Source organism: Hemiscyllium ocellatum, chromosome 5, assembly GCF_020745735.1.
Source record: "Hemiscyllium ocellatum isolate sHemOce1 chromosome 5, sHemOce1.pat.X.cur, whole genome shotgun sequence".
Classification (NCBI taxonomy): Eukaryota; Metazoa; Chordata; class Chondrichthyes; order Orectolobiformes; family Hemiscylliidae; genus Hemiscyllium; species Hemiscyllium ocellatum.
The window spans coordinates 132,531,043-132,556,703 of record NC_083405.1 but is presented as its reverse complement, the minus strand read 5'-3'; the positions used below and the strand labels follow the sequence as shown (position 1 = coordinate 132,556,703).

Genomic DNA, 25,661 nt, shown 5'->3' with positions numbered 1-25,661 from the left:
TGTCAGAGGGTCATTGCTGAGGGAGTGCCGCACAGTCGGAGGGTTGTAGCTGAGGGAGTGCCACACTGTTTGAGTATCAGAATGAGGGAGTGGCACACTGTCGGAGCGTCAGTGCTCTGAGGGAGGGCTGCACTGTTAGAGGGTCACTGCCGAGGGAGTGCCGGCCTGTTGGAGAGTCAGTGCTGAGGGAATGCTGCACAGTCAGAGGGTCAGTACTGAGGCAGTGCCGCCACTGATAGAGAGGCAATACTGAAGGAGGCAGCATTGTTGGAGGTTTAATGCTAAGGGAGTGCTGCGCTGTCACAGGGTCAGTGCTGAGGGCATGTCACACTGTTGGAGAGTCATTTCTGAGGGAGTGCCACACTGTTGGAGGGTCAGTGCTGACGGAGTGCCGCACTCTCAGAAGGTCAGTATCATGGGTGTGCCGAACTGTTGAAGGGTCAGTGCTAAGGGTGTGCCACATTGTCAGAGGGTCAGTGCTGAAGGAGTGCCGCACTGTCGGAGGATCAGTGCTGAAGGAGTGCCGCACTGTTGGAGGGTCATTGCTGAGGGAGTGCCGCACTGTTGGAGGGTCAGCATCGAGGGAGTGCTGCACTGTTGGAGGGTCAGTGTTGAGGGAATGCCACACTGTCGGAGGGTCAGTGCTGAGGGAGTGCCGCACTGTCGGAGGGTCAGTATCAAGGGAGTGCCGGACTGTTGGAGGGTCAGAGCTGAGTGAGTGCTGCACTGTTTGTGTGTCACTACTAAGGGAGTGCCACACTGTCAGAGGGTCAGTGCTGAGGAAGTGCTGCAGTGTCGGGTAGTCAGTGCTGAGGGAGTGCCGCACTGTCGGAGGGTCAGTGCTGAGGGCGTGCCGCACTGTCAGAGGGTCAGTGCTGAGGGAGTGCCGCACTGTCAGAGGGTCAGTGCTGAGGGAGTGCCGCACTGTCGGAGGGTCAGTGCTGAGGGAGTGCCGCACTGTCGGAGGGTCAGAGCTGAGGGAGTGCCGCACTGTCAGAGGGTCATTGCTGAGGGAGTGCCGCACTGTCGGAGGGTCGTAGCTGAGGGAGTGCTGCACTGTCGGGGGGAGCGGGGTCATTGCTGAGGGAGTGCCACACTGTTTGAGTATCACAATGAGGGAGTGCCACACTGTTGGAGGGTCAGTACTGAGGCAGTGCCGCCAATGTCAGAGAGGCAGAACTGAGGGAGTGCAGCACTGTTGGAGGTTTAATGCTAATGGAGTGCTGCGCTGTCACAGGGTCAGTGCTGAGGGAGTGCCGCATTGTCGGGTAGTCAGTGCTGAGGGAGTGCCACACTCTCGGAAGGTCAGTATCATGGGTGTGCCGAACTGTTGAAGGGACAGTGCTGAGGGTGTTCCGCATTGTTGGAGGGTCAGTGCTAAGGTGTGCCACATTGTCAGAGGGTCAGTGCTGAGGGAGTGCCGCACTATCGGAGGGTCAGTGCTGAGGGAGTGCCGCACTGTTGGAGGGTCAGTGCTGAGTGAGTGATGCACTGTTGGAGGGTCAGAGCTGAGTGAGTGCTGCACTGTTTGAGTGTCACTACTGCGGGAGTGCCGCACTGTCGGGTGGTTAGTGCTGAGGGAGTGCCGCACTGTTGGAGGGTCAGTATCAAGGGAATGCTGAATGTCAGAGGGTCAGTGCTGAGGGAGTGCCGCACTGTTGGAGGGTTAGTTCTGAGGGAGCACAGCACTGTTTGTGGTTCTGTACTGAGTGAGTGAAACACTATCGGAGGGTCAGTGCTGAGGGACTGCTGCACTGTTGGGTAGTCAGTGCTGAGGAAGTGCCGCACTTAAGAAGGGTCAATGCTGCGGGAATGCCGCCCTGTTGAGGGTCAGTATCGAGGGAGTGCTGCACTGTTGGAGGTCAGTGCTGAGGGAGTGCCACACTGTTAATGGCTTAAGCTGAGGGCGTGACGCACTGTCAGAGGGTCAGTGCTGAGGGAATGGCACACTGTGGGAGGGTCACTGCTGAGGGAGTGCCGCACTGTCGGAGGGTCAGTGCTGAGGGAGTGCCGCACTGTCAGAGTCAGTGTTGGCGGACTGCTGCACTGTCTGGTAGTCTGTGCTCAGGTAATGGCGCACTATTGGAGGGTCAGCGCTGTGGGAGTGCCACACTGTTAATGGCTTAGTGCTGAGGGAGTGCCGCACTGTCGGAGAGTGATTTCTGAGGGAGTGCCACATTGTCAGAGGATCAGTGCTGTGTGAGTGGCACACTGTCAGAGGATCAGTGCTGAAGGAGTGCCGCACTGTCACAGGGTCAGTGCAGAGGGATTGCTGCAGTGTCGGGTAGTCAGTGCTGAGGGAGTGGCGCACTGTTGGAGGGTCAGTGCTAAGGGCATGTCACACTGTCACATAGTGATTCTGAGGGAATGCCACACTATTGGAGGGTCAGCACTGAGGGAGTGCCGCGCTGTCAGAGGGTCAGTGCTGAGGGAGTGCCGCACTGTCAGAGTCAGTGTTGGCGGACTGCTGCACTGTCTGGTAGTCTGTGCTCAGGTAATGGCGCACTATTGGAGGGTCAGCGCTGTGGGAGTGCCATGCTGTTTATGGCTTAGTGCTGAGGGAGTGATGCACTGTTGGAGGGTCAGTGCTGAGGGAGTGGTGCACTGTTGGAAGGTCAGTGCTGAGGGAGTGCCACACTGTCGGAGGGTCAGTGCTGAGGGAGTGCCACACTGTCGGAGGGTCAGTGCTGAGGGAGCGCCGCACTGGTGGAGGGTCAGTGCTAAAGGTGTGCCACATTGTCAGAGGGTCAGTGCTGAGGGAGTGCAGCACTGTCGGAGGGTCAGTGCTGAAGGAGTGCCACACTGTCGGAGAGTCAGTGCTGGCAGACTGCTGCACTATCTGGTGTCTGTGCTGAGGTAATGCCGCACTATTGGAGGGTCAGCGCTGTGGGAGTGCCACACTGTTAATGGCTTAAGCTGAGGGCGTGACGCACTGTCAGAGGGTCAGTGCTGAGGGAATGGCACACTGTGGGAGGGTCACTGCTGAGGGAGTGCCGCACTGTCGGAGGGTCAGTTTCAAGGGAGTGCTGAACTGTTGGAGGGTCACTACTGAGGGAGTGCCACACTGTCGGAGGTTCAGTACTGAGAGAGTGCCACATTGTTGGAGAGTTAGTGCTGAGGGAGTGCTGCACTGTCGGAGGGTCAGTGCTGAGGGAGTGGTTCACTGTCGGAGGGTCAGTGCTGAGGGACTGCTGGACTGTCGGGTGGTGAGTGCTGAAGGAGTGCCGCAACTGTTGGACAATCAGTGCTGAGGGAGCACCACACGTGGAGGGTCAGTACCGAGTGAGTGCTGCACTGTTGGAGGATCAGTAGTAAGGGAGTGCCACACTATTGGAGGATCAGTGCTGAGAGTGTGGCGCACTGTTGGAGGGTCAGTACTGAGGGTGCGCTGTACTGTCGGAGGGTCGTGGCTGAGGGAGTGCTGCACAGTCTGGGGGAGCAGGGTCAGTGCTGAGGGAATGTCACACTGTTTGAGTATCACACTGAAGGAGTGCCACATTATTGGAGAGTCACTGCCGAGGGAGTGCTGCACTGTTGGAGAGTCACTGCCGAGGGAGTGCTGCACTGTTGGAGGGTCAGTACTGAGGGAGTGCTGCATTGTCGGAGGGTCAGTACTGAGGGAGTGCTGCATTGTCGGAGGGTCGTGGCTGAGGGAGTACTGCACTGTCGTGGAGGGCGGGGTCAGTGCTGAGGGAGTGCCGCACTGTCGGCGGGTCAGTGCTGAGGGAGTGCCGCACTGTCGGCGGGTCAGTGCTGAGGGAGTGCCGCACTGTCGGCGGGTCAGTGCTGAGGGAGTGCCGCACTGTCGGCGGGTCAGTGCTGAGGGAGTGCCGCACTGTCGGCGGGTCAGTGCTGAGGGAGTGCCGCACTGTCGGCGGGTCAGTGCTGAGGGAGTGCCGCACTGTCGGCGGGTCAGTGCTGAGGGAGTGCCGCACTGTCGGCGGGTCAGTGCTGAGGGAGTGCCGCACTGTCGGCGGGTCAGTGCTGAGGGAGTGCCGCACTGTCGGCGGGTCAGTGCTGAGGGAGTGCCGCACTGTCGGCGGGTCAGTGCTGAGGGAGTGCCGCTATCTCGATGGATGAGTGCTGAGGGCATGTCACACTGTCGGAGAGTGATTTCTGAGGGAGTGCCATACCGTTGGTGGTCAGTACTGAGGGAGTGCCACACTGTCGGAGGGTCAGTGCTGTGTGAGTGCCGCACTGTCGGAGGGTCAGTGCTGAGGGAGTGCCGCACTGTCAGAGGGTCAGTGCTGGGGAGTGTCACACTGTCGGAGGATCAGTGCTGAGGGACTGCAGTATGTTGGATAGTCAGTGCTCTGAGGGAGTGCCGCACTGTCGGAGGGGCACTGCCGAGGGAGTGCCGCCCTGTTGGAGAGTCAGTGCTGAGGGAATGCTGCACAGTCAGAGGGTCAGCACTGAGGCAGTGCTGCCACTGTCAGAGAGGCAATACTGAAGGAGTGCAGCACTGTTGGAGGTTTAATGCTGAGGGAGTGCTGCGCTGTCACAGGGTCAGTGCTGAGGGCATGTCACATTGTTGGACTATCACTATTGAGGGGGTAGACACTGTCACAGGGTCAGTGCAAAGGGATTGCTGCACTGTCGGGTAGTCAGTGCTGAGGGAGTGCTGCACTGTCGGAGGAACAGTATCGTGGGAGTGCCGAACTGTTGAAGGGTCAGTGCTGAGGGTGTTCCGCACTGTCGGAGGGTCAGTGCTGAGGGAATGTCGCACTGTCAGAAGGTCAGTGCTGAATGAGTGCTGAGGGAGTGCTGCACTGTCGGAGGGTCAGTATCGTGGGAGTGCCGAACTGTTGAAGGGTCAGTGCTGAGGGAGTGCCGCGCTGTCGGAGGGTCAGTGCTGAGGGAGTGACGAACTGTTGGAGGGTCAGCGCTAAAGGTGTGCCACATTGTCAGAGGGTCAGTGCTGAGGGAATGCCGCACTGTCGGAGGGTCAGTACTGAGAGAGTGCTGCACAGTCAGGGGGTCAGTGCTTGAGGGAGTGCTGCACTGTGAGAGGATTAGTGATGGAGTGTCGCACTGTTGGAGGGTCAGTACTGAGGGAGTGCTGCACTGTCGTAGAGGGCGGGGTCAGTCCTGAGGGAGTGCCGCACTGTTTGTGTATCACGCTGAGGGAGTGCCACACTGTCGGAGGGTCAGTGCTGAGGGAGTGCCGCACTGTTGGAGGGTCAGTGCTGAGGGTGTGCCACACTGTGGGAGGGTCAGTGCTGATGGAGTGCCACACTGTGGGAGGGTCAGGGCTGAGGGAGTGCTGCACTGTCGGAGGGTCAGTGCTGAGGGAGTGCCACACTGTTGGAAGGTCAGTACTGAGGGAGTGCCACACTGTCGGAGGGTCATTGCTGAGGGAGTGCTACACTATCAGAGGGTCAGTGCTAAGGGAGAGGCACACTGTCAGAGGGTCAGTGCTGAAGGGGGAGGCACGATGTTGGAGGGTCATTGCTGAGGGAGTGCCGCACTGTTGGAGCGTCAGTGCTGAGGGAGTGCTACACTGTCAGAGGGTCAGTGCTGAGGGGGAGGCACACTGTCGGAGGGTCAGTGCTGAGGGGGAGGCACGCTGTTGGAGGGTCATTGCTGAGGGAGTGCCACACTGTCAGAGGGTCAGTGCTGAGGGAGTGCCACACTGTCAGAGGGTCAGTGCTGAGGGGGAGGCACGCTGTTGGAGGGTCATTGCTGAGGGAGTGCTACACTGTCAGAGGGTCAGTGCTGAGCGGGAGGCACACTGTTGTAGGGTCAGTACTGAGGGGGAGGCACACTGTCGGAGGGGCAGTGCTGAGGGGGAGGCACACTGTCAGAGGGTCAGTGCTGAGCGGGAGGCACACTGTTGTAGGGTCAGTACTGAGGGGGAGGCACACTGTCGGAGGGGCAGTGCTGAGGGGGAGGCACACTGTCAGAGGGTCAGTGCTGAGGGAGTGCTGCACTGTCGGAGGGTCAGTGCTGAGGGAGTGCCGCACTGTCGGAAGGTCAGTGCTGAGGGAGTGCCGCACTGTCGGAGGGTCAGTAATGAGGGAATGCCGCACTGTCGGAGGGTGAGATGTCAATGTTTGACTCTATCGGTCTGTGTGAGTGACCTGCTCAGTTTCTTCAGCACTTTCCATTTTTGTTTCTGATCTCCAGCGTCGACGTTATCTTGTTTTATGTTTATGTCACTGTGTGTCTCTATGTCCAGAGTAGTGAAATCTTACTTCTAATATACAGGAGCTTAGTTAGACTGCATCTGGAAATCTCTGCACACATTTCAGTCTCCTTTTCTCTGGAAAGATGTCTTTGACACAGAGGGAGTCAATGAAATTTCACCAGACTTGTTCCAGGTAATGGTGGCCCTGTATGATGAAGAGAGTTTGGACAAACTGGACACGTACTCTCTCTAGGTTACAGGGTTTTAGGGTGGCACGGTGGCACAGTGGTTAGCACTGCTGCCTCACAGCGCCAGAGACCCGGGTTCAATTCCTGCCTTGGGCAACTGTCTATGTGGAGTTTGCACATTCTCCCCGTGTCTGTGTGGGTTTCCTCCGGTTTCCTCCCACAGTCCAAAAGATGTGCAGGTTAGGGTGAATTAGCCATGTTCACCAATTAGGTGAACCTAACCAATTAGGTGAAGGGGTAAATGTAGGGGAATGTGTCTGGGTGGGTTGCTCTTCCGAGTGTCAGTGTGGACTTGTTGGGCCGAAGGGCCTGTTTCCACACTGTGAATAATACAGGAGATAGACAGTGTGGGGCAGTACAATGTTTACACTGGGTTGGAGTCTAATAGCAGGGACCCTGTTGAAAAATGTAAGGGATGTTGTTTGGAATGGAGATGATGTTGCGTGGAAGTGTTTGATCCGCCATAATGACATGGCAGAGCAAGTTTCAATGGCATTGCTGTCATCGTCAGCATGTGTTCATGTGTGAATCTCTCTCTGTCTCTCTCTACAGGTTGCACTGTTGGAAGTTGAGGGGCCCCTGGCTATTCTTCAGTTACTGGAAACCCCACTGCTCACTTTGGTGAACTATGCCAGGTCAGAGAGCAAACCAACCCCACACATATTTTCTTCGAGATCCCTCTGACATCTCCGATAAACAGTGGTACAATCACCTGGCCACGTGATCACACGGTCACGTGATCATACTGTGATGTGATCGTCCACCTATATCGCCCGGTCATGTGATTATTCAGTCATGTGGCCCCAGTGGCCGCATACTCAGTCACATGGTCACAATCCAACATTCCCTCAGATTTCCCTGGAGGCAAACCATTCTATTCCCTCCCAGGAGGTGTGTGTCACCGGAGGGACATGTATTTATTGCCTGGCCCTGGATACCTGCAGGGAGCTGCCTCTGGAACTATTTGACTGTAACTTGCACTGAGCGGCAGGGGCTGAGGGGCCAAAAGTGACTCATTCCAGGAAAATGGTGACCGTGTCCAGTTCAAACCCCACCCCCCCTGCAGGACAGAGGGACAGGGATGTAGGAGCACCCTCTCCCAGTAGAGTCCTGCACCCACACCCCTGGCTGAATGGGAAAAAATCCCAGGCCTGAAAGCAGGGGAAATCTCTTTTGATCTGATCACTGGCCTGTGTCCATTTGTGGGAGTTTACAACACACTAGAAAGCAGTTTGACACATTTGGTGATCTCAAAAAGTGCTATATAAATGTAAATCCTCTCTGTTGTGGAGACGCATACTCCTGGTGCCCAGAGGGAATATTTATCACATTGACCCTATGTGATCCCTCACGCACCCCCATCCTTAATGACAGGACAGTGATAGTGAAACTATATCCTAGTGTCTGTCCGTACTCTATTCCGGGCTCCACTCTCCCTCTCATTTATCCTGTATCAGTTATTACTGTCTTACCCAGTTTTCCAGCAGAATCTATCCTGGGAGAGTTCCATATCTAAACCCTACTCCTACCCACAGTCATTTACCCTCATCCTTAACTTGTCATGGAAGCTCAGTTTTGTGTGTGTGTGTGTGTGTGTGTGTTTGCGTGTGTGTGTGTTAACTCTCGAGATCCTGTGGACCTGGGAGGGAGTTGGCCGTTTGCTGAGCAGGGAGCTGGAAATGGCTAATGCTGTTTTGTTCCCACAGCCTCGTGGCCACCAATGCAGCCATGTTCAGGCTCGCTGCTGGACCAGGAAAGCGGCTGCTGGAGCTCGGCTTGAGAAGAGCACAGGGCCCGGATGGAGGCCTCTCAGCCTCGCGGTACTCCTACATTGGAGGTGTGGCAGCTCATTGTTCTCATTGTGTTCCCTCTCCAAGGGGTATTCACAGCACTTGGATCATTCATGCCCTCTGATTCTCACAGAGGCTTTCCACAGGCCGAGGTGTTGGCAGCTGCTGTTAATTGTCAGGATTTTCGGAATAGCTAGGGCTAGTTGACCATGTCCACGTTCAAATTCTTCACCAGTAACCACAGGCTCCAAACACACATGTAACCCAGATCCCAAGCCCCAAATTACTTAATCCCATTCCCTAACTAAATCGCATTCCCAAATTCCTACTTCAAACTTCCATCCCCAACCAATCCCAATCCCAAATTCCTTTACCAAATCCCAACCTGAAAATCGATTCAAATACCAATCCAGTTAAATTGCCCAGTGTTAGGGCATTAGTCAGAGGGAAATGGGTCCTGGTGGGTTACTCATAGGAGGGTCGGTGTGGATTTGTTGGGCCAAATGGCCTGTTTCCATACTGTAGGGAATCTAACCTAATCTAGATTTGAAGATGCCAGTGCTGGGTTTTCGGAATAGCAAACCTGGTGTTGTGTGATTTTTAACTAGTGTCCCAATCTCAATCCCAATCCCAATCGAGACCCAGGCCCAAAGAAAATACTGATGCCAAAACCCAAAACCAGATCCCATTTTGAACCCAACTACAAATCCTAAACCAAATCTGGGTCCAACCAGCCAGGGCTAAGAGCCAGTGTTAAAGTATCTCAATTAAGCTGTTCTTCCGTAGAACACTTGCTAAGACCCTCCACAGGGGCACGATGGAGCAACAATGGAGGCAAAACCAGAATGGATGATTAAATGCATTAACGTTTGGTTGAAGAGGTGAAGTTTTAAGCAGGATCTTGCAGATGGGTGGAGAGGTTTACAATGGAAATTCCGAGTGTGGGATCTGGACCTGGGAAGGGGGGTTTATTGCATTTGTAATCCAGAGGCCAGCATGGCCCGTGGGGGAATTAGACTCCGATGGAAAACACAATTGGAATCAAATAATTGTCTGATTCATAACAGTCGATAAACTAGCAAGAGGTCATGAATCAGTGGAATTATTTACCGCAGAAGGCTATCAAGGCTCGGTCATTGGGTACATACATGGAGAACTTGCTATGGTGAATGAGTGAGTGTGAGCTGACAGAGGGATTTTGTGCAGTTGTAGGTGGTGAGTTTGATACGTTTGGAAGGTGGATTGATGGCTGGATCAAATGGGAAAGGGATTGATTCGGCCAGGGACAGTGGCTGGTGAGGGTGTGGAGTCAGTGCTGGCTCATGTGGGAGCTAAAGGAGATGGTAGAGGAACAACGCGAACCCCATCAAATCTCTAATGTCTGGTTAATCTCAATTCATGCAAACATCAGCTCCAATTCTATTCAAAACACCAATCCAAAACAGTAACTCAGGACAGACCCCAATCCCAACCAATATCCTAATCCTAAACCCGAACAATATCGCAATCTCAACAACCCCAACCAATATCCTAATCCCAACTCCAATCCCAACCGGTATCCCAATCCCAAACCTAACCAATATCCCAAAATCCTAACCCTAACTCTAATCCCAACCAATATCCCAAACCCAACCAAATACACCAATCCCAACCATTATCTAAATCCCAACTAATATCCTATTCAATATCCCAATCTGAATCCCAACCCAAACACCTCCACATTCCCAATCCTAACCCCAATCACATTTCCAATCTCAACTAATATCCTAATCCCAACTCCAATTCTAAATAATATACCAATTGAACCCATATCTGAATCCCTAACTTAATTCCAACCAATATGACAATATAGAGCACATTCCCAAGATTTAAGGAAGAATATAAATGTATTGGAAGCGTTCCAATAAAATTTGTTGGATTAGTACCTCGAATGGGCAGAATAGCTCTTACAGGCATTATGGGCCGAATGGCCTTGTTCTGTGCCATTAGTTGTGTCTGGTTCTATGGCCTTATGAGGGAAGTTGGGACAGACTGGTATTGTATCCACTAAAGAGTGAGAGGTGACTTGATTGAAACATATAAGATGCTGAGGGGTCTGAACATGATAGAATTGGAGAGGAAGTTTCCTCTTATGGAAGAATCTAGAACTAGGGGTCACTGTTTAAAAATCAGGGATCATCCAATGTTAACAATGCTGTGAAGAAATGTTTCTCACTGAGGACTGAGAGTCTTTAGAACTTCACTGAAGCAGAGTCTTTGCATATCATTGTATTAGAGGTCAATAGATTCTTGTTATGTGGGTGTGTGGGGTTGGTGAAAGGTTATGGGTTGTAAGATTATCAGGGGTGAAAGGTTATGGGGGACATGCAAAGTAAGCCATAATCTTACTGAATGATGGAAAGGCTTGATGGGCCAAATGGCCCATACTTGCTCCTAACTCTCACGTGTATTTTTGTATGAACAATTTGCACTTCTTTTCAGACTAATTCTAAATCACAGCTTAAAAACCCAATGCCACTAACCACAATCCCAATTCCAGTTACAATCCCTGCATTCCAACCCGATGAAAATGGCTTCCAGAAATGTCTGTGTATTTTTCTCTTTGTACTTGTTTGTTGCTAGGGTTTGACGGCACTAGTAATGTCATCGCTGGGAAACTGTACACCATTCCATTGTTTGGATCCATGGCGCATTCTTACATCACTTCCTTCACTTCAATGTCAGAGGTCAAGGTTCAGGTCAGTGCTTCCTTTCACTTCCCCCGAATCTAGGGCTGTGGTGTTTCCATCCTAGTATCTGGAATAATGTAATGATTGAAGAATGTGTTCAGGCTTTCTGTAATCTCTGATTATAGCTGTTATCGTCAATTCCCGTCTGTCAGGACAGTAACCGATGGTGACGGGATAACCAGTTGTGAGCAATAAGAGGTGTCCACTCTGAGCTTCCTCCATGCCTAGTCTGGGATCTCATACATCACTTTTTAGTGTCATAATATCCATTGGAACCACTGTCCTGGCTAAGTTGATCCAGAATCTCAATGCTCATGTCTGGCCAGGTGATCATTCCTTTCTCTCCCTGTTGGAAGGATGTTGTGAAACTTGAAAGGGTTCAGAAAAGATTTACAAGGATGTTGCCAGGGTTGGAGGATTTGAGCTACAGGGAGAGGCTGAACAGGCTGGGGCTGTTTTCCCTGGAGCATCGGAGGCTGAGGGGTGATCTCATAGAGGTTTATAAAATCATGAGGGGCATGGATAGGGTAAATAGGCAAGGTCATTTCCCTGGAGTCGGGGAGTCCAGAACTAGAGGGCATAGGTTTAGGGTGAGAGGGGAAAGATATAAAAGAGACCTGAGGGGCAATCTTTTCACGCAGAGGATGGTGCATGTATGGAATGAGCTGCCAGAGGAAGTGATGGAAGCTAGTTCAATGACATTTAAAAGGTATCTGGGTGGGTATATGAGTAGGATGGGTTTCGAGAGATATGGGCCAAATGCTGGCAAATGGGGCTAGATTGAGTTGGGATATCTGGTCAGCATGGACAGATTGGACCGAAGGGTCTGTTTCTGTGCTGTACATCTCTATGACTTAGACTCAACTTCTTTGCAGCTCGCATTGATGTGCTTTAACATCTCTTGTCTCATCTCCTCAGGGATAGCGATCGCCCTTTGTTTTTTTACATGGTGCCATCTTGGGCTATCCCTTGATCCTGGTGTGCCCAAAGCTCTCACAGAGCAACAAGGTCCTTGATACTTCAGATAGTTTCCCATCTCTCTTCCTTACTCTCGGACAGCTGTATTGGGTTGGGTAATTGGCTCAATTCAAACATCAGCGTCTCTCTGGCTTGATGATTCACGGGCCATGTTGAGACGTTGCTTCTCATCGGCTTTGGAAGATCTTGTTTTGTCTTCAGACCAGTAATGTTCTCCATAGGGAGTGCTGTTCTCAACAGTGGGTCTCTAACCTGTGTGTAGTTCCGTTACTTGCTCAGACCATATCTCTGTCAATAAAGTAACATTCCTTGTAGACATTCTGGGGCAGGCAGTAACGTTTTGAGGACCCTACTTTAGAATGGCCAAGGGTTGATACCCTCCCCCCTCCACTTTATCTCTCCTAAAGAAGTAGCGATTAAAAATCTCAGAATCTCTATCTTAATTTAAGTGCAGCACTAACCCCATAGACACAGCTGCAGCTGGTTATCTATGTTCATAAGGAAAGTTTCAGTTCCTGTTTCACTGGCATTGCATTTTGACAAAACTAACAGGAGCAGGGCTTGTACAATTAAAGGTAGGGCCTTGGGTAGAGTCATAGAAGTATCTGAGGGGTGCAGATACATAATTTTTTGACGTTTGAGCCACATATGGACCATGTGGTTAAAAAGGTGTTTAGCACAGGTGCCTTCATCACTCAGCCATTTGAGTACAGGAGTTGGGATGTCGTGTTGAGGATATACAGGACGTTGTTGAGGCCTCTTCTGGAGTACGGTGTCCAGTTCTGGTCGCCCAGTTATAGGAAGGAGATTATTAAGCTGAAAGGGGGGGGTTCAGCAGAAATTTACCAGGATGTTGCCAGGTATGGAAGGTTAGAGTTATGAACAAGGGCTGGGATTTTTTTCACTGGAGTGGAAGAGCTTGAGAGGTGACCTTATCGAGGTTTCTGAACCGTGAGGAGTATAGATAGGGTTAATGGTAGTTGTATTTTCCCAGGGATGGGGAGTCTCAAGTCCACAGAGCACATTTTTAAGGTGAGAGAGAAAATTAAAAAAGACATGGGGACAACTTTTTTTACACAGAGGGTGATTCACGCGTAGAATAAACTTCCTGAGGAAGTGGTAGATCTGGGTACAGTTACAACATTAAAAGACACTTAAATAAGTATATGTACAAGGCTTTGGTTCGGCCGCATTTAGAATACTGTGTACAGTTCGGGGCACCACATTACCAAAAGGATGTGGACGCTTTGGAGAGGGTGCAGAAAAGGTTTAGTTTAGATGTTTAGATTATTTACAGTGTGGAAACAGACCCTTCAGCCCAACAAGTCCACTCTGACCCTCCGAAGAGCAACCCACCCAGACCCATTCTCCTACATTCACCCCTTCACTTAACACTGCGGGCAATTTAGCATGGCTAATTCACCTGACCCGCACATCTTTGGACTGTGGGAAGAAACCGGAGCACCTGGAGGAAACCCACGCAGACACGGGGAGAATGTGCAAACTCCACACAGTCAGTTGCCTGAGGAGGGAATTGAACCCAGGTCTCTGGCGCTGTGAGGCAGCAGTGCTAACCACTGTGCCACCGTGTCGCCCATGACAATAATGTCCTTCTTAATAAAAACTAGAAAAGTAAAGGAGTAAAGTTTAACATTCTTTGATGATCCCTCTGTTTAGCTCACTCTCTGGGAAACCTCAGCAACACACATCCTGGTTCTCTGTCAGTTTGTGATCGATGTCCTTAACTTGCAGCAACTTCAGTGTATCATGTTGTCACTGGGGTCTTGCTGCCAATCCAGTGGGCGGAACTTGTTCACTGTCCTTTCCAGATCACCTCTCTCGGCTTCCATCCTGATCTGGAGGACCTCTGGCCTTGGTCTTCCTGTTGGCTTTGCTGCAAACATTTCTCCCTTTGGTTAATATCTTATTCCCTTGGCCTGGGATATGTCCCACTGCATTGCAGAAGCTCGTCTGTTTTTCCATTAGTAGGTGGGAGCAGATGATTGACAAGTGTTACACCACAGCTAATTAACAGCTTCTGCTAATTAACCCAAACACCCAGAAAAGCTCACCTCGCCTTGTAAACTGTTAAAATATGAGAGACAGAGAACTCCCAAATTCCATGATTTAAAGAAAAAAAATCAATTTATTCTTTAACTCTAAAAGTGAACATTAAACAACAACTATTTATAACTCAGAGCCTCCTTTCTCTTAAATGTTTGTTATCTGCCTCTAACTCTATAACAATATATTGTTCCAATATAAACCTGTATTAAAATTACATCAACTTAATTTCAAAACCACACAGCGGCTGTCATCTCTGGTATCCTTCCTCTTTTTGCTGAAGATCTCCCTGGGTTGTCTTCTGTCTTTTACAGTTACGATGTTTCATATGAAAAAGGTTCCTTTGATAGAGAGTGTTATGAATGGCAGTTACTCTCTGTCTAACTTTCAAAATGCCCGCTGCTTTATTTCCCAAACATTGGATCATCTCATTGGTTCGATGTTGGCAAAAACAATAAATTCAAAATCAATTGGGTTTTAGTATCCCTGGGCATAATTTAAACTGATTGGTTAAATTCGAATTATTGTCAAAATAGCAACCAACTGAGGTATTTACTTCATAGCCAAATGTTACATAGTATACTGTGAGACTACTAGCTAGCCATGTAAGCTCTCAGCGCAAAACAGCATTCACTCTCTGTTAAAGGTACAGTACGCATCTTCAACTTCACAACAAAGCTCAGGGCTTTTGCATGTTCAATAGCTTGAGATTACGTTTCTCCTCTCTCAGTAGACGTGTTCTCACAGCAGGATCGTGCATGTTTAAGAAAATTCTTTCTCTGAGGAGATAATCTTTTAGTTGGCCAAGCTCAAAGGGTTCAGCTCTATAATTCAATGTAGGAACATTCTGATTAAAAGTTCCCCTCGCCCCCTTGGATGTTCAAAACATCCCATTTCCCAGTAACATTATTGGTGAGCGCAAAGTGTGCCTTGAAAACGAGACCGTTTTTGCTTTCAGTTCTTTCTCGTTGCTTTTATCAGTAGGCACCCCTCTTACAGCTCGGAAAACCCATGTATTTTCATCTGCACCCCTGCTGATGCTAAGGGTTGTGAGTTAATTAATGGCTGCTCCAGAGGCACTTATAGGGGAGGGGGAGGTCACATGACTACAGTAAGCCAGTCACTACACAAAGTACAACAGCTTTCGAAGGATCTGATTTGATTTATTATTGTTGCATGTACTGAGAAACAGTGAAAAGTATCGTTTTGCATTCTAACCAAACAAATCGTACTTTATATAACTCCATCAGGCTAATCGAACAATTGCAGAATATAGTGTTACAGCTACAGAGAAGATGCAGGAAAAGATCAACTCTAATATATGAGAGGTCCATTCTTGGATCTGTTGGTACATGATTACAAATTTTTGTATCTTCTCCCTGATGGAAGAGGGTGGGAGAGAGTATAACCAAGGTGGGACCGGTCTTTGATGATAATAGTTGCCTTCCTGAGGTAGCAGGAAGCGTAGACAGACTGTAGACTGGTTTGTGTGATGGACTGGGTTGTGTTCACAACTCTGTAATTTCTTATGGTCTTGGCCAGAGAGTTGCCACACCAGGTTGTGATGTATCCAGATAGGATGCTTTCTATAAAAATTGTCAAGGTTATTGTGGACATGCTGAATTTCCTTAGCCTCTTGAGGAAATAGACGCATTGGTGTGCCTTCTGGACAAAAGCATTTCTATAGTCAGTCACCCTGGGTCCTTTGGTAGTCTGTCTTGTGCCTGAAAAACGGTCATGTTTCCAATGTGGAAATTCACAGTACTTTTTTTCCCTCTCATCTGCCAGCAGACTCTGAGACCTGCATCTGGAGAGCCAGAGGTGAATTTTGTCTCTCTGTGTGAAAAATGGCTCTTTCAGGTCTGCATCCATCTCCAAATGCCTCAGAATCGAACCAATTCCTCTGAATTTGCGGCCTTCATCTCCTATGCCACCAGTTACCCGAGACACTTCATCGCCCTGGTCGACTCATACAGTGTGATGAGGTAGAGAGTGGAGTTGGTTGCTTTCCTGATGAAATGTCCACTTGGCACTGTCTGTTACTGTGGTGGTCAACCAGTGAGGCATTCAAACAGTAACTGCGGGTAAAGGCGGGGTGGGGGGGCTCCTGTCTCAGAGGTCAAAGGTTGAGGAGTTAGGCCGCAAACTGAGGCCTGGGGAGCCCCAGTCGAGGGCGTGGGCGATCTGCACTGCCAGAACTTTCTTGCAGTTTAACCAGAGATTATGGGGCTCCCTTTCCCTGGGGCAGGGTGTTTGAATTTATTTAAGATTGGTGGGGGGGGGGGGGGGGGGGGGGGGGAGTAGAGTCCGAGGATCTTGGGGAAGTGAGGCCGTGATCTTATTGACTGGTGGGGTAGACTCAAAGGGACTGAATGGCCTCCTCCCAGTTCATATGTAGGTGCTGTGCCATCTTTCTGACCTTGGGGATAGATAAATACAAGAATATGCAAATTGGAGGACAGTTCGTTTGTAACATGGTTGTCAGGAATTGTGCCCCGTGGCCTCTTGCTATGCTGTCCATTCTTAGAGAGATTCCTGTCACTCCCCCACAGCTAATATTGGAAGGATGGATTTGCATTGTTCTCATTCCTGTCGCCCACCCTTGGAAATGAGATTGGGTATTTTCTAATTTAATTTGGGGGGGCTGACTGGTTAGCACTGCTGCCTCACAGTGCCAGGGACCAGGGTTCAATTCCACCCTCACTGTCTGTGTGGACATTCTCCCTGTGTCTGCGTGGGTTTCCTCCGGGTGCTCCGGTTTCCTCCCACAGTCCAAAGATGTGCAGGTTAGGTGAATTGGCCATGCTAAATTGCACAAAGTGTTAGGTGCATTAGTCAAGGGTAAATATAGGGTGTGATATTCTTCGGAGGGTCGGTGTGGACTTGTTGGGCCGAATGGCCTGTTTCCACACTGTAGGCAATCTAATCTAATCCAGTCTAATTCGGGGCAGCCCATGAACTAAGAGAGTTTGGAAGATTATCACTGGGTAAAAAATGAGGTCTGCAGATGCTGGAGATCACAGCTGCAAATGTGTTGCTGGTCAAAGCACAGCAGGCCAGGCAGCATCTCAGGAATAGGGAATTCGACGTTTCGAGCATAAGCCCTTCATCAGGAATAAGAGAGAGAGCCAAGCAGGCTGAGATAAAAGGTAGGGAGGAGGGACTAGGGGGAGGGGCGATGGAGGTGGGATAGGTGGAAGGAGGTCAAGGTGAGGGTGATAGGCCGGAGTGGGGTGGGGGCGGAGAGGTCAGGAAGAGGATTGCAGGTTAGGAGGGCGGTGCTGAGTTGAGGGAACCGACTGAGACAAGGTGGGGGGAGGGGAAATGAGGAAGCTGGAGAAATCTGAATTCATACCTTGTGGTTGGAGGGTTCCCAGGCGGAAGATTATCACTGGGACATCATTGATTTCCTCACCCACTTCTATCGATATGTTGGGGCTAGACCCATTAACCCTTCCACTCTTCTCAATGATCAATTTCTAAAGCAGTGTGCATTCAGTCCCGTAAACCCCTCCCCAGAGACAGGATAAGAGGAAGTGCCAGGCTATAAGGAAAGGCAGTAGTATGGGCTTATTTAAGACTATAAGAAATAGGAACAGGCCTGCTCTGCCATTCAATAGGATCATGGCTGATCCAACATTCCTCCCATCCACCTTCCTGCCCTTTCCCGGTAATCCTTGATTCCCGACTGATCAAGAACCTCCCTGTCTCAGCCTTCAATAAACGCAAGGACTCTGCCCCCACAGCCCTCTGTGGGAAAGAGTTCCAGAGACTCTCAAACCCTCTGGGTGAAGACATTCCTCCTCATCTCAGCCTGAAATTGGTGCCCCTTTATCCTGAGACCAAGCAGGTCGTAGAATCATAGACATGTACAGCACGGAAACAGACCCTTTGGTCCAACTCGTCTATACTTGACCAAATATCCCAACCTAATCTAGTCCCATTTGCCAACACTTGGCTGATATCCCTCTAAACCCTTTCTATTCACATACCCATCCTTTTAAATGTTGCAATTGTACCAGCCTCCACCCCTTTCTCTGGCAGCTCATTCCATACACATACCACCCTCTGTGTGAAAGCGTTGACTCCTGGGTCCCTTTTAAATCTTTCCCCTCTCACCCTAAACCTGTGCCCTCTAGTTTCAGACTCCCCCACCCCAGGGAAAAGACCGTGTCTATTTACCCTATCCGTGCCCCTCATGATTTTATAAACCTCGATAAGGTCACCCCTCAGCCTCTGACACTGCAGGGGAAACAGCCCCAGCCTGTGAGGAGATGGTTGATGTGCCAGTAATAATGCCCCACTGTCTCGATCCAGGAACTATTTGTACAGTTCCCGTAGCGGGTTGCTGCTGTGCACTGCCAAGCTTTCTAACCAAGGCTTTGTCCTCACACGGGAAAATACACAATAAAGGGTGCGGAGTGTGGGCTATGGTAAGGAATGGGCCCTACCCCCAGCCAGCACACAGGTACCCCACGGGGAAGGGGGCAAAATGCCAACAATGGAAGGAAGAAGCCCTTAATTACCCACAGACATGGCTCAATTGGCTTTTGGACTAGCGGGCACCTGCCCATGACAAGCACAGTGGCACTGACTCTCCGCCAACTCTTGCCATCTGTGGCCTCTCCCTGGAAGGCTGGGTAAATCTAGATTAGATTAGATTACTTACAGTGTGGAAACAGACCCTTCGGCCCAACAAGTCCACACCGACCCGCCGAAGCGCAACCCACCCATTTACCCCTTACCCAACACTACGGGCAATTTAGCATGTCCAATTCACCTGTCCCGCACATTTTTGGGTTGTGGGAGGAAACCGGAGCACCCGGAGGAAACCCACGCAGACACGGGGAGAACGTGCAAACTCCACGCAGTCAGTCGCCTGAGGCGGGAATTGAACCCGAGTCTCTGGCGCTGTGAGGCAGCAGTGCTAACCACTGTGCCACCGTGCCACCCACGAATGTTCCAATGCTCCTTGAACGAGGCGGATTAGACTGAATAATGATGTCAGTGCATCCCTCCTCCCATCGACCAGCACCTGCTGGGATTAGAAACTTAGAAAATAGGGGTGGGAGGAGGCCATTTGGTCCTTCCACACTGCCCCGCCATTCAACATGATCATGGCTGATCACCCAGTTCAGTCCCTGTAGATCCTTTCTCCCTGTCCCCTTTAATCCTTCCATCCTACGGGTAATATCCCATTCCTTCTTGAGAACATTCAATGTTCTGGCCTCAACCACTTTCTATGGCAGAGAATTCCACAGACTCCCCAGTGCCCCTGAGCTGCAGGGGGCGTCGGTTCAGGCAGGGGGCATGATGGGGTGAGGGTCCTGGTGACCCTGAGTTGCGGAGGAAGGGGTGTTTGGGGGTTAGTTCAGGCAGAGCGTTGATGGGGTGAGGGTCCTGCCATTGCCCCTGACTGCATGAGTGGAGGGGGGGAATGGGGGTCAGTTCAGTGAAGGGGTTGATGGGGAGGGGCCCCCGGGGACCCTGACCTGCGGGGGAGGGGAATTGATGGGGAGGGGGTCCCGGTGACTATGACCTGCGGGGGAGAGGGTGTTGATGGGGTGGGGGTCCCAGTGACTATGACCTTTAGGGTAGCGGGGTTGATGTGGAGGGGGTCCTGGTGAACCTGACCTGCGGGGGAGGGGAGTTGATAGGGTGGAGGTCCCGGTGACTGTGACCCGTGGGGGAGGTGGGGTTGATACGGTGGGGGTGCCGGTGACCCTGACCTGCGGGGGAAGGGAATTGATGGGGAGGGGGTCCTGGTGACCCTGATCTGTGTGGGAGGGGGTTGATACGGTGGAGGTCCCAGTGACTGTGACCTCCGGGGGAGGGGGTTGATGGGGTTGAGGTCCCGGTGACCCTGACCTGTGGGGGAGGGGGGGTGTTGATGGGGAGGGGGTCCCGGTGACCCTGGGCCGGACAGTAGTGGATGTGAAGAGTGTTAGTTCCTCACAGAGTCCTCTCTGTTTTCCCTCACAGCAGCGGAGTGCCCAACTTCTGTGCCGTCTCCCTGGCCCTCGACGAGTTGGGATACAGAGCGAGGGGTGTGCGGCTGGACAGTGGGGACCAACTGGAGCAGTCCCTCAGGATCCGCAGCTCCCTCCAGGCCTGTGCTGACCAGTAAGTCTCACCCTGACGCTCCCCACTCCTTCACATGCTCATTCAGAAATCTCACTCGGCGCCGCGTCAGATGAACTGCTCCCTGTCTCACTGCTGTGTGTCCCCAGGTTCGCGGTCTCCTGGCTCGCTGCTGTCCCCATCATCATCAGCAATGGCATCACTCTGAACAGACTCATCGACCTCCAGCACCAGGTCAGAGAGACAACGGCACAGGGACACAGGGGGGAGAGAGACAGGGACACAGGGGGGAGAGAGACAGGGACACAGGGGGGAGAGAGACAGGGACACAGGGGGGAGAGAGACAGGGACACAGGGGGGAGAGAGACAGGGACACAGGGGGGAGAGAGACAGGGACACAGGGGGGAGAGAGACAGGGACACGGTGGGGTGGGAGACGGGGACAGGGGGGGAGAGAGAAAGGGACACGGGGGGAGAAAGACAGGGGATGGGGGGAGAGAGACAGGAACACAGGGAGGGAGATTGGAATGGGGAGAGAGACTCAGGGACAGGGGGAGAGAGACAGGGACATGGGGGAGAGAAAGAGACAGGGACATGGGGGGAGTGAGATAGGGATACGTGGGGAGAGAGACAGGGGAGAGAGACAGGGACATGGGGGAGGGAGAGAGACAGGGACATGGTGGGGGGGGCGGAGACAGGGACAGTGGGAGAGTGAGACAGGGACAGGGGAGGGAGATAGAGACTGGGGGAGAGTGAGATTGGGATGGGGGAGAGTGAGACAGGGGCTGGGGAAAGAGTGAGACTGGAACAGGGAGAGAGTAAGACATGGATGGGGGGAGTGAGACAGGGACAGGAGGAGAGAGAGAGAGGGGGACTGGGGGAGAGTGAGACAGGGATGGGGGGGAGAGACTGAGACGGGGGAGAGTGAGAGAGAGACTGGGGGAGAGTGAGACAGGGACGGGGGGAGAGTGAGACGGGGACGGTGGGAGAGTGAGACGGGAATGGGGGGAGAGTGTGACATGGATAGGGGGAGGAGAGTGAGATAGGGACAGATGTGAGTGAGACTCCCCATCTCCCACCCCATCCACACTCTGCTGTCCCATTTTAACACACCCTCGAATAAACCCCACTCTAACCCCTGCCCGACACCACCCCCCCACTCCGGGTTTAGCCCACTGTAACCCTGATGTATTAACTTTCCAGTTTGTTCTATTGCAGGATAATGAAGTGGACTGTATTGGTGTGGGCACGAACCTGGTCACATGCCCCTTACAGCCCTCGCTGGGCTGTGTCTATAAGGTACAGAGTGAGGGTCTGGATGTGGGAATGTTGCCTCCCTTTTCTCATCGTGTGGGACCGTGAGCATTGCTGTTCGCTGTCTGTGTGTAACTGCCCTGTCACCTACCCTTCCAGAAGGCCACATGGCTGTGGGTCTGGAGTCACATGTAGGCCAGACCTAGATGATTGCACCTTCCCTCCCTGAAGGACATTAATCAACCATTGACGATAGCTGTCATGGAGATCGTTTTTAAATCTAGATGTTAGATAATCGTCCTGTTCCGAGATGTTCTGTTTGAAATGTCCGTGCTTGTGAATTTAAACTCCAACAGGTGGGATTCGCTCCCATCTTCCTAATGAAGGGCTTGTGCCCGAAACGTAGAATTTCCTGTTCCTTGGATGCTGTCTGACCTGCTGCGCTTTAACCAGCAACACATTTTCAGCTTCGCTCCCATCTCCCCAAAATATGGGCCTACCCTCGGGATTATTTGTGAAATTAATACCACACCATAGTCTCCTCATAAACCGGCAGATTTTAGTATAGTGGGCGGCACGGTGGCACAGTGGTTAGCACTGCTGCCTCACAGCGCCAGAGACCCGGGTTCAATACCTGCCTCAGGTGACTGTCTGTGTGGAGTTTGCACATTCTCCCCATATCTGCGTGGGTTTCCTCCAGGTGCTCCGGTTTCCTCCCACAGTCCAAAGATGTGCAGGTTAGGTGAATTGGCCATGCTAAATTGCCCACAGTGTTAGGTGAAGGGGTAAATGTAGGGGAATGGGTCTGGGTGGGTTGTTCTTCGGAGGTTGGTGTGGATTTGTTGGGCCGAAGGGCCTGTTTCCACACTGTGAGTAAGCTAATCTAATCTAATTAGAGGATAGTAAGGGCTGTGCTGGTCACCATGGCTGAGCTCTGTCCCCAGAACGGTCCCACTGACAGAGCTCCATCCCCACACAATCCCCATAACAGAGCTCCATCCTCAGAGAGATTCCCCCCCACTCCATGGTGGACCTCCTTCCTCAGACCCGTCCCCCGTGGCATAGCTCCGTCCTCAGACCGATCCCTCGTGACAGAGCTCCACCCTCTCACTGATTGCCATGATGGAGCTCCATCCTCAGACTGATGCCCATGGTAGAACTCCGTCCTCAGACTGATCCCCATGACAGAGCTCTGTCCTCAGAGTGATCCGCGTGACGGAGCTCCGTTCTCAGACCGATCCCCATGGTGGAGCTCCATCCTCAGACCGATCCTCATGGTGGAGCTCCGTCCTCAGACTGATCCCCATGGCGGAGCACAGTCCTCCGACCGATCCCCATGGTGGAGCTCCATCCTCAGACCGATCCTCATGGTGGAGCTCCGTCCTCAGACCGATCCTCATGGTGGAGCTCCGTCCTCAGACCGATCCCCATGGCGGAGCTCGTCTGATTTGATAATGAGAGGGAGTTTTCTATTGTCAGCTCTCGCTGTCTGGATTCACTGCCGGATAGCGGGAGTCTTGGCCTGTTCACTTCCCTCAGTAACACAACTCTGGGATCTGGGAATTCCTGAGGCGGAAACCTTGCTGGGATCTAACACTCACTGCTCTTTACTCTGCAGCTGAGCCAGGTTGATGGAGAACCTCGGATCAAAGTGACGGAAGAGGAAGGGAAAATGACTCTCCCGGGGAAGAAAGCCATTTACAGACTGTACGGCACTGACGGTGAGAGGCAACACAGGCCAGAGTCAGGAGACCCAGAATAATGAGCCCGTTCAGACTGGGGGGGTGCACCCAGTGTCTCCCCCACCTCCACCTCACCCTCTGGAAGTCAGTTCTTCTGTCCCTGTTTGAACCAATGAGGTCAGGAGCTGAGTGACCCTGGTGGAACCCAAACTGGGGGTCACTGAGCAGGTCATTGCTGAGTAGGTACTGCTTGATAGCGCTGTTGGTGACACCTTCCATCGCTTTATTGATGATCGAGAGTAGACTGATGGGGCGGTAATTGGCTGGGTTGGGTTTATCCTGCTTTTCATGTACAGGACACACCCGGGCAATTTTCCACATTGTCGGGTAGATGCCTGTGTTGTAACTGGAACAGCTTGGTGGAGTTACACTGAACCAACTCTAGTTCCTCGCTGTGTAACACATTTTATTCCTCAGTGCTTTCCGATGTCTGCTCCACATTTGAGGCTCTGGCTTTCAGAAACCCGCCTCAGGCGACTGACTGTGTGGAGTTTGCACGTTCTCCCCGTATCTGTGTGGGCTTCCTCCGGGTGCTCCGGTTTCCTCCCACAGTCCAAAGATGTGCGGGTCAGGTGAATTGGCCACGCTACATTGCCCGTAGTGTTAGGTAAGGGGTATATGTAGGGGTATGGGTGGGTTGCGCTTCGGCGGGTCGGTGTGGACTTGTTGGGCCGAAGGGCCTGTTTCCACACTGTAAGTAATCTAAAAAAACCCAGTATTTATTTGAAATCGCCAAATTTTAAATAACCCCTGTTGGACTGTAATGTTGGCATGGTTTGATTTCTGACCTTGTCCGTCCCAGTCCAACACTGGCACCTCCACTTCACAACTCCAGATTGTTGGGAGCTTTTAAAAATTTTCTCTGAATCCACAACTCGGTTTAACTAGTTAAGCACAGTCGGCAATCAAGCATAAACAGACTGATACAATCAAACGCCAAACTGCTGCACCTATCAGCACAGCCTCAAGGGAAGCATTTCAGATCGAAATGATTGCCCGGATGTCAGAGGAGAAAGTGAGAGGCACAACGGGATAGTTTCGTGGTTATTACTGACCAGCTCAGATGGGCTGAAGGGTATTTTTGCTGTGCTGCAGATCTGTGTAACAGAAGCTGGGATGGGGGGAGAGGGGAAAGGCAGATTAAAGACATTGCTCAATGTTTTTGTTTTAACCCGCTTTAGCTCCCTGCACAGCTCGTTAGAATTCCAAACTGTACAAGACTGCTCAGGGTTAGCTCTCTCAGGCACTGGGATCGTTCTGTGCAGGATTCCATCCTCTGGAGCACACGGGATTCACCGAGAGGGGCAGGATACCGTCCTCAGCCTGAAACATGAGCCATTGTGAAGGGGTTCCGCACTCGGACCGAGCAGCTTCATACTCTTAGGCCCTCAAGGCCAGAGACTCCTAAAAAAACCTTCTCGGTATCACGGCCCTTCTCCATGAGACGGCAACCCCCCCTCTTTCTCCGCTGAACCAGTTGCTCGGCAACGCGACGTTCCACCTACCTTTATGATGCCGCAGCAGGAATGGTTGCGCCGAGGCATGGGTGAGGGTCACCCCTTCCGCCGCACCGCAGCCTCCCCCCTTCCTTTCCCACTGGCCGTCCACCCGTCTGCCCAGCTGCCTCTCACAACAGGGTGGCCACTTTGTGGAGGCCACAGTGGGGCCCAGTCTCAGTGAGGACGCCCGGTGACTGCCCACTCTTCCTGCCGGATGTCAACCGATTAAGCAGCTTACCCGAACTACCCCCTCTCCCCGCCCCCCCCGCCCCCACCCCGGCACCTTTGGCAGCTTATTGTGGCCCAGTGCTGCTCTAGACTGCCTCCTCCCGGTCCTTATAGACAGCAGATTGCCTTCTGAGGAAAGGCTGGGCATGTATCTTTGGGATTTTAGGAGAATGAGAGGCCACTGAAATGGAGAGGCCCTGAGGGGATTTGACCAGGTTGAAGGGAGGATCTGGAACTCAAGGTCATCGGGGGTTTAAAAATAAGAGGGTGCCCGTTTCTAACAGTGGGATGAGGAACAGTTTGTTTTCTTAGAGGGTTCGAATGTAGAACAATACAGCGCAGAACAGGCCCTTCGGCCCTCGATGTTGTGCTGACCTGTGAACTATTCTCAGCTCATCCCCCTACACTATCCCAAAATCATCCATGTCCCTATCTAAGGATAATTTAAATCTCCCTAATGTGGCTGAGTTGACTACATTGGCAGGTAGAGCATTCCACACCCTTACCACTCTCTGCGTAAAGAACCTGCCTCTGACATCTGTCTTAAATCTATCACCCCTCAATTTGTAGTTATGCCCCCACATACAAGCTGATGTCATCATCCTAGGAAAAAGACTTTCACTGTCTACCCTATCTAATCCTCTGATCGTCTTGTATGTCTCTATCAAATCCCCCCCTTAGCCTTCTTCCTGCCAATGAGAAAGACCCAAGTCTCTCAGCCTTTCCCCATAAGACCTTCCCTCTAGACCAGGCAACATCCTGGTAAATTGCCTCTGCACCTTTTCCAAAGCTTCCACATCCTTCCTGAAATATGGGGACCAGAACTGTACACAATATTCCAAGTGTGGCCGCACTAGTGTTTTGTATAGTTGCAGCATGATATTGTGGCTCCGGAACTCAATCCCTCCACCAATGAAACCTA

The 25,661-nt window shown here is 51.7% G+C and overlaps 1 protein-coding gene across 1 annotated transcript in view; it reads left to right on the top strand.

The window, feature by feature from the left end:
* Window positions 1-25,661, top strand: part of naprt (nicotinate phosphoribosyltransferase) — a 57,308-nt gene that overhangs the window by 22,519 nt on the left and 9,128 nt on the right. The window contains exons 3-10 of the mRNA XM_060825654.1: window positions 6,928-7,010; window positions 8,082-8,212; window positions 10,788-10,903; window positions 15,728-15,921; window positions 19,919-20,059; window positions 20,167-20,251; window positions 21,235-21,315; window positions 22,889-22,991. Of these exons, the coding sequence (XP_060681637.1) occupies window positions 6,928-7,010; window positions 8,082-8,212; window positions 10,788-10,903; window positions 15,728-15,921; window positions 19,919-20,059; window positions 20,167-20,251; window positions 21,235-21,315; window positions 22,889-22,991 (934 nt within the window). The remainder of the gene's footprint in view (window positions 1-6,927; window positions 7,011-8,081; window positions 8,213-10,787; window positions 10,904-15,727; window positions 15,922-19,918; window positions 20,060-20,166; window positions 20,252-21,234; window positions 21,316-22,888; window positions 22,992-25,661) is intronic.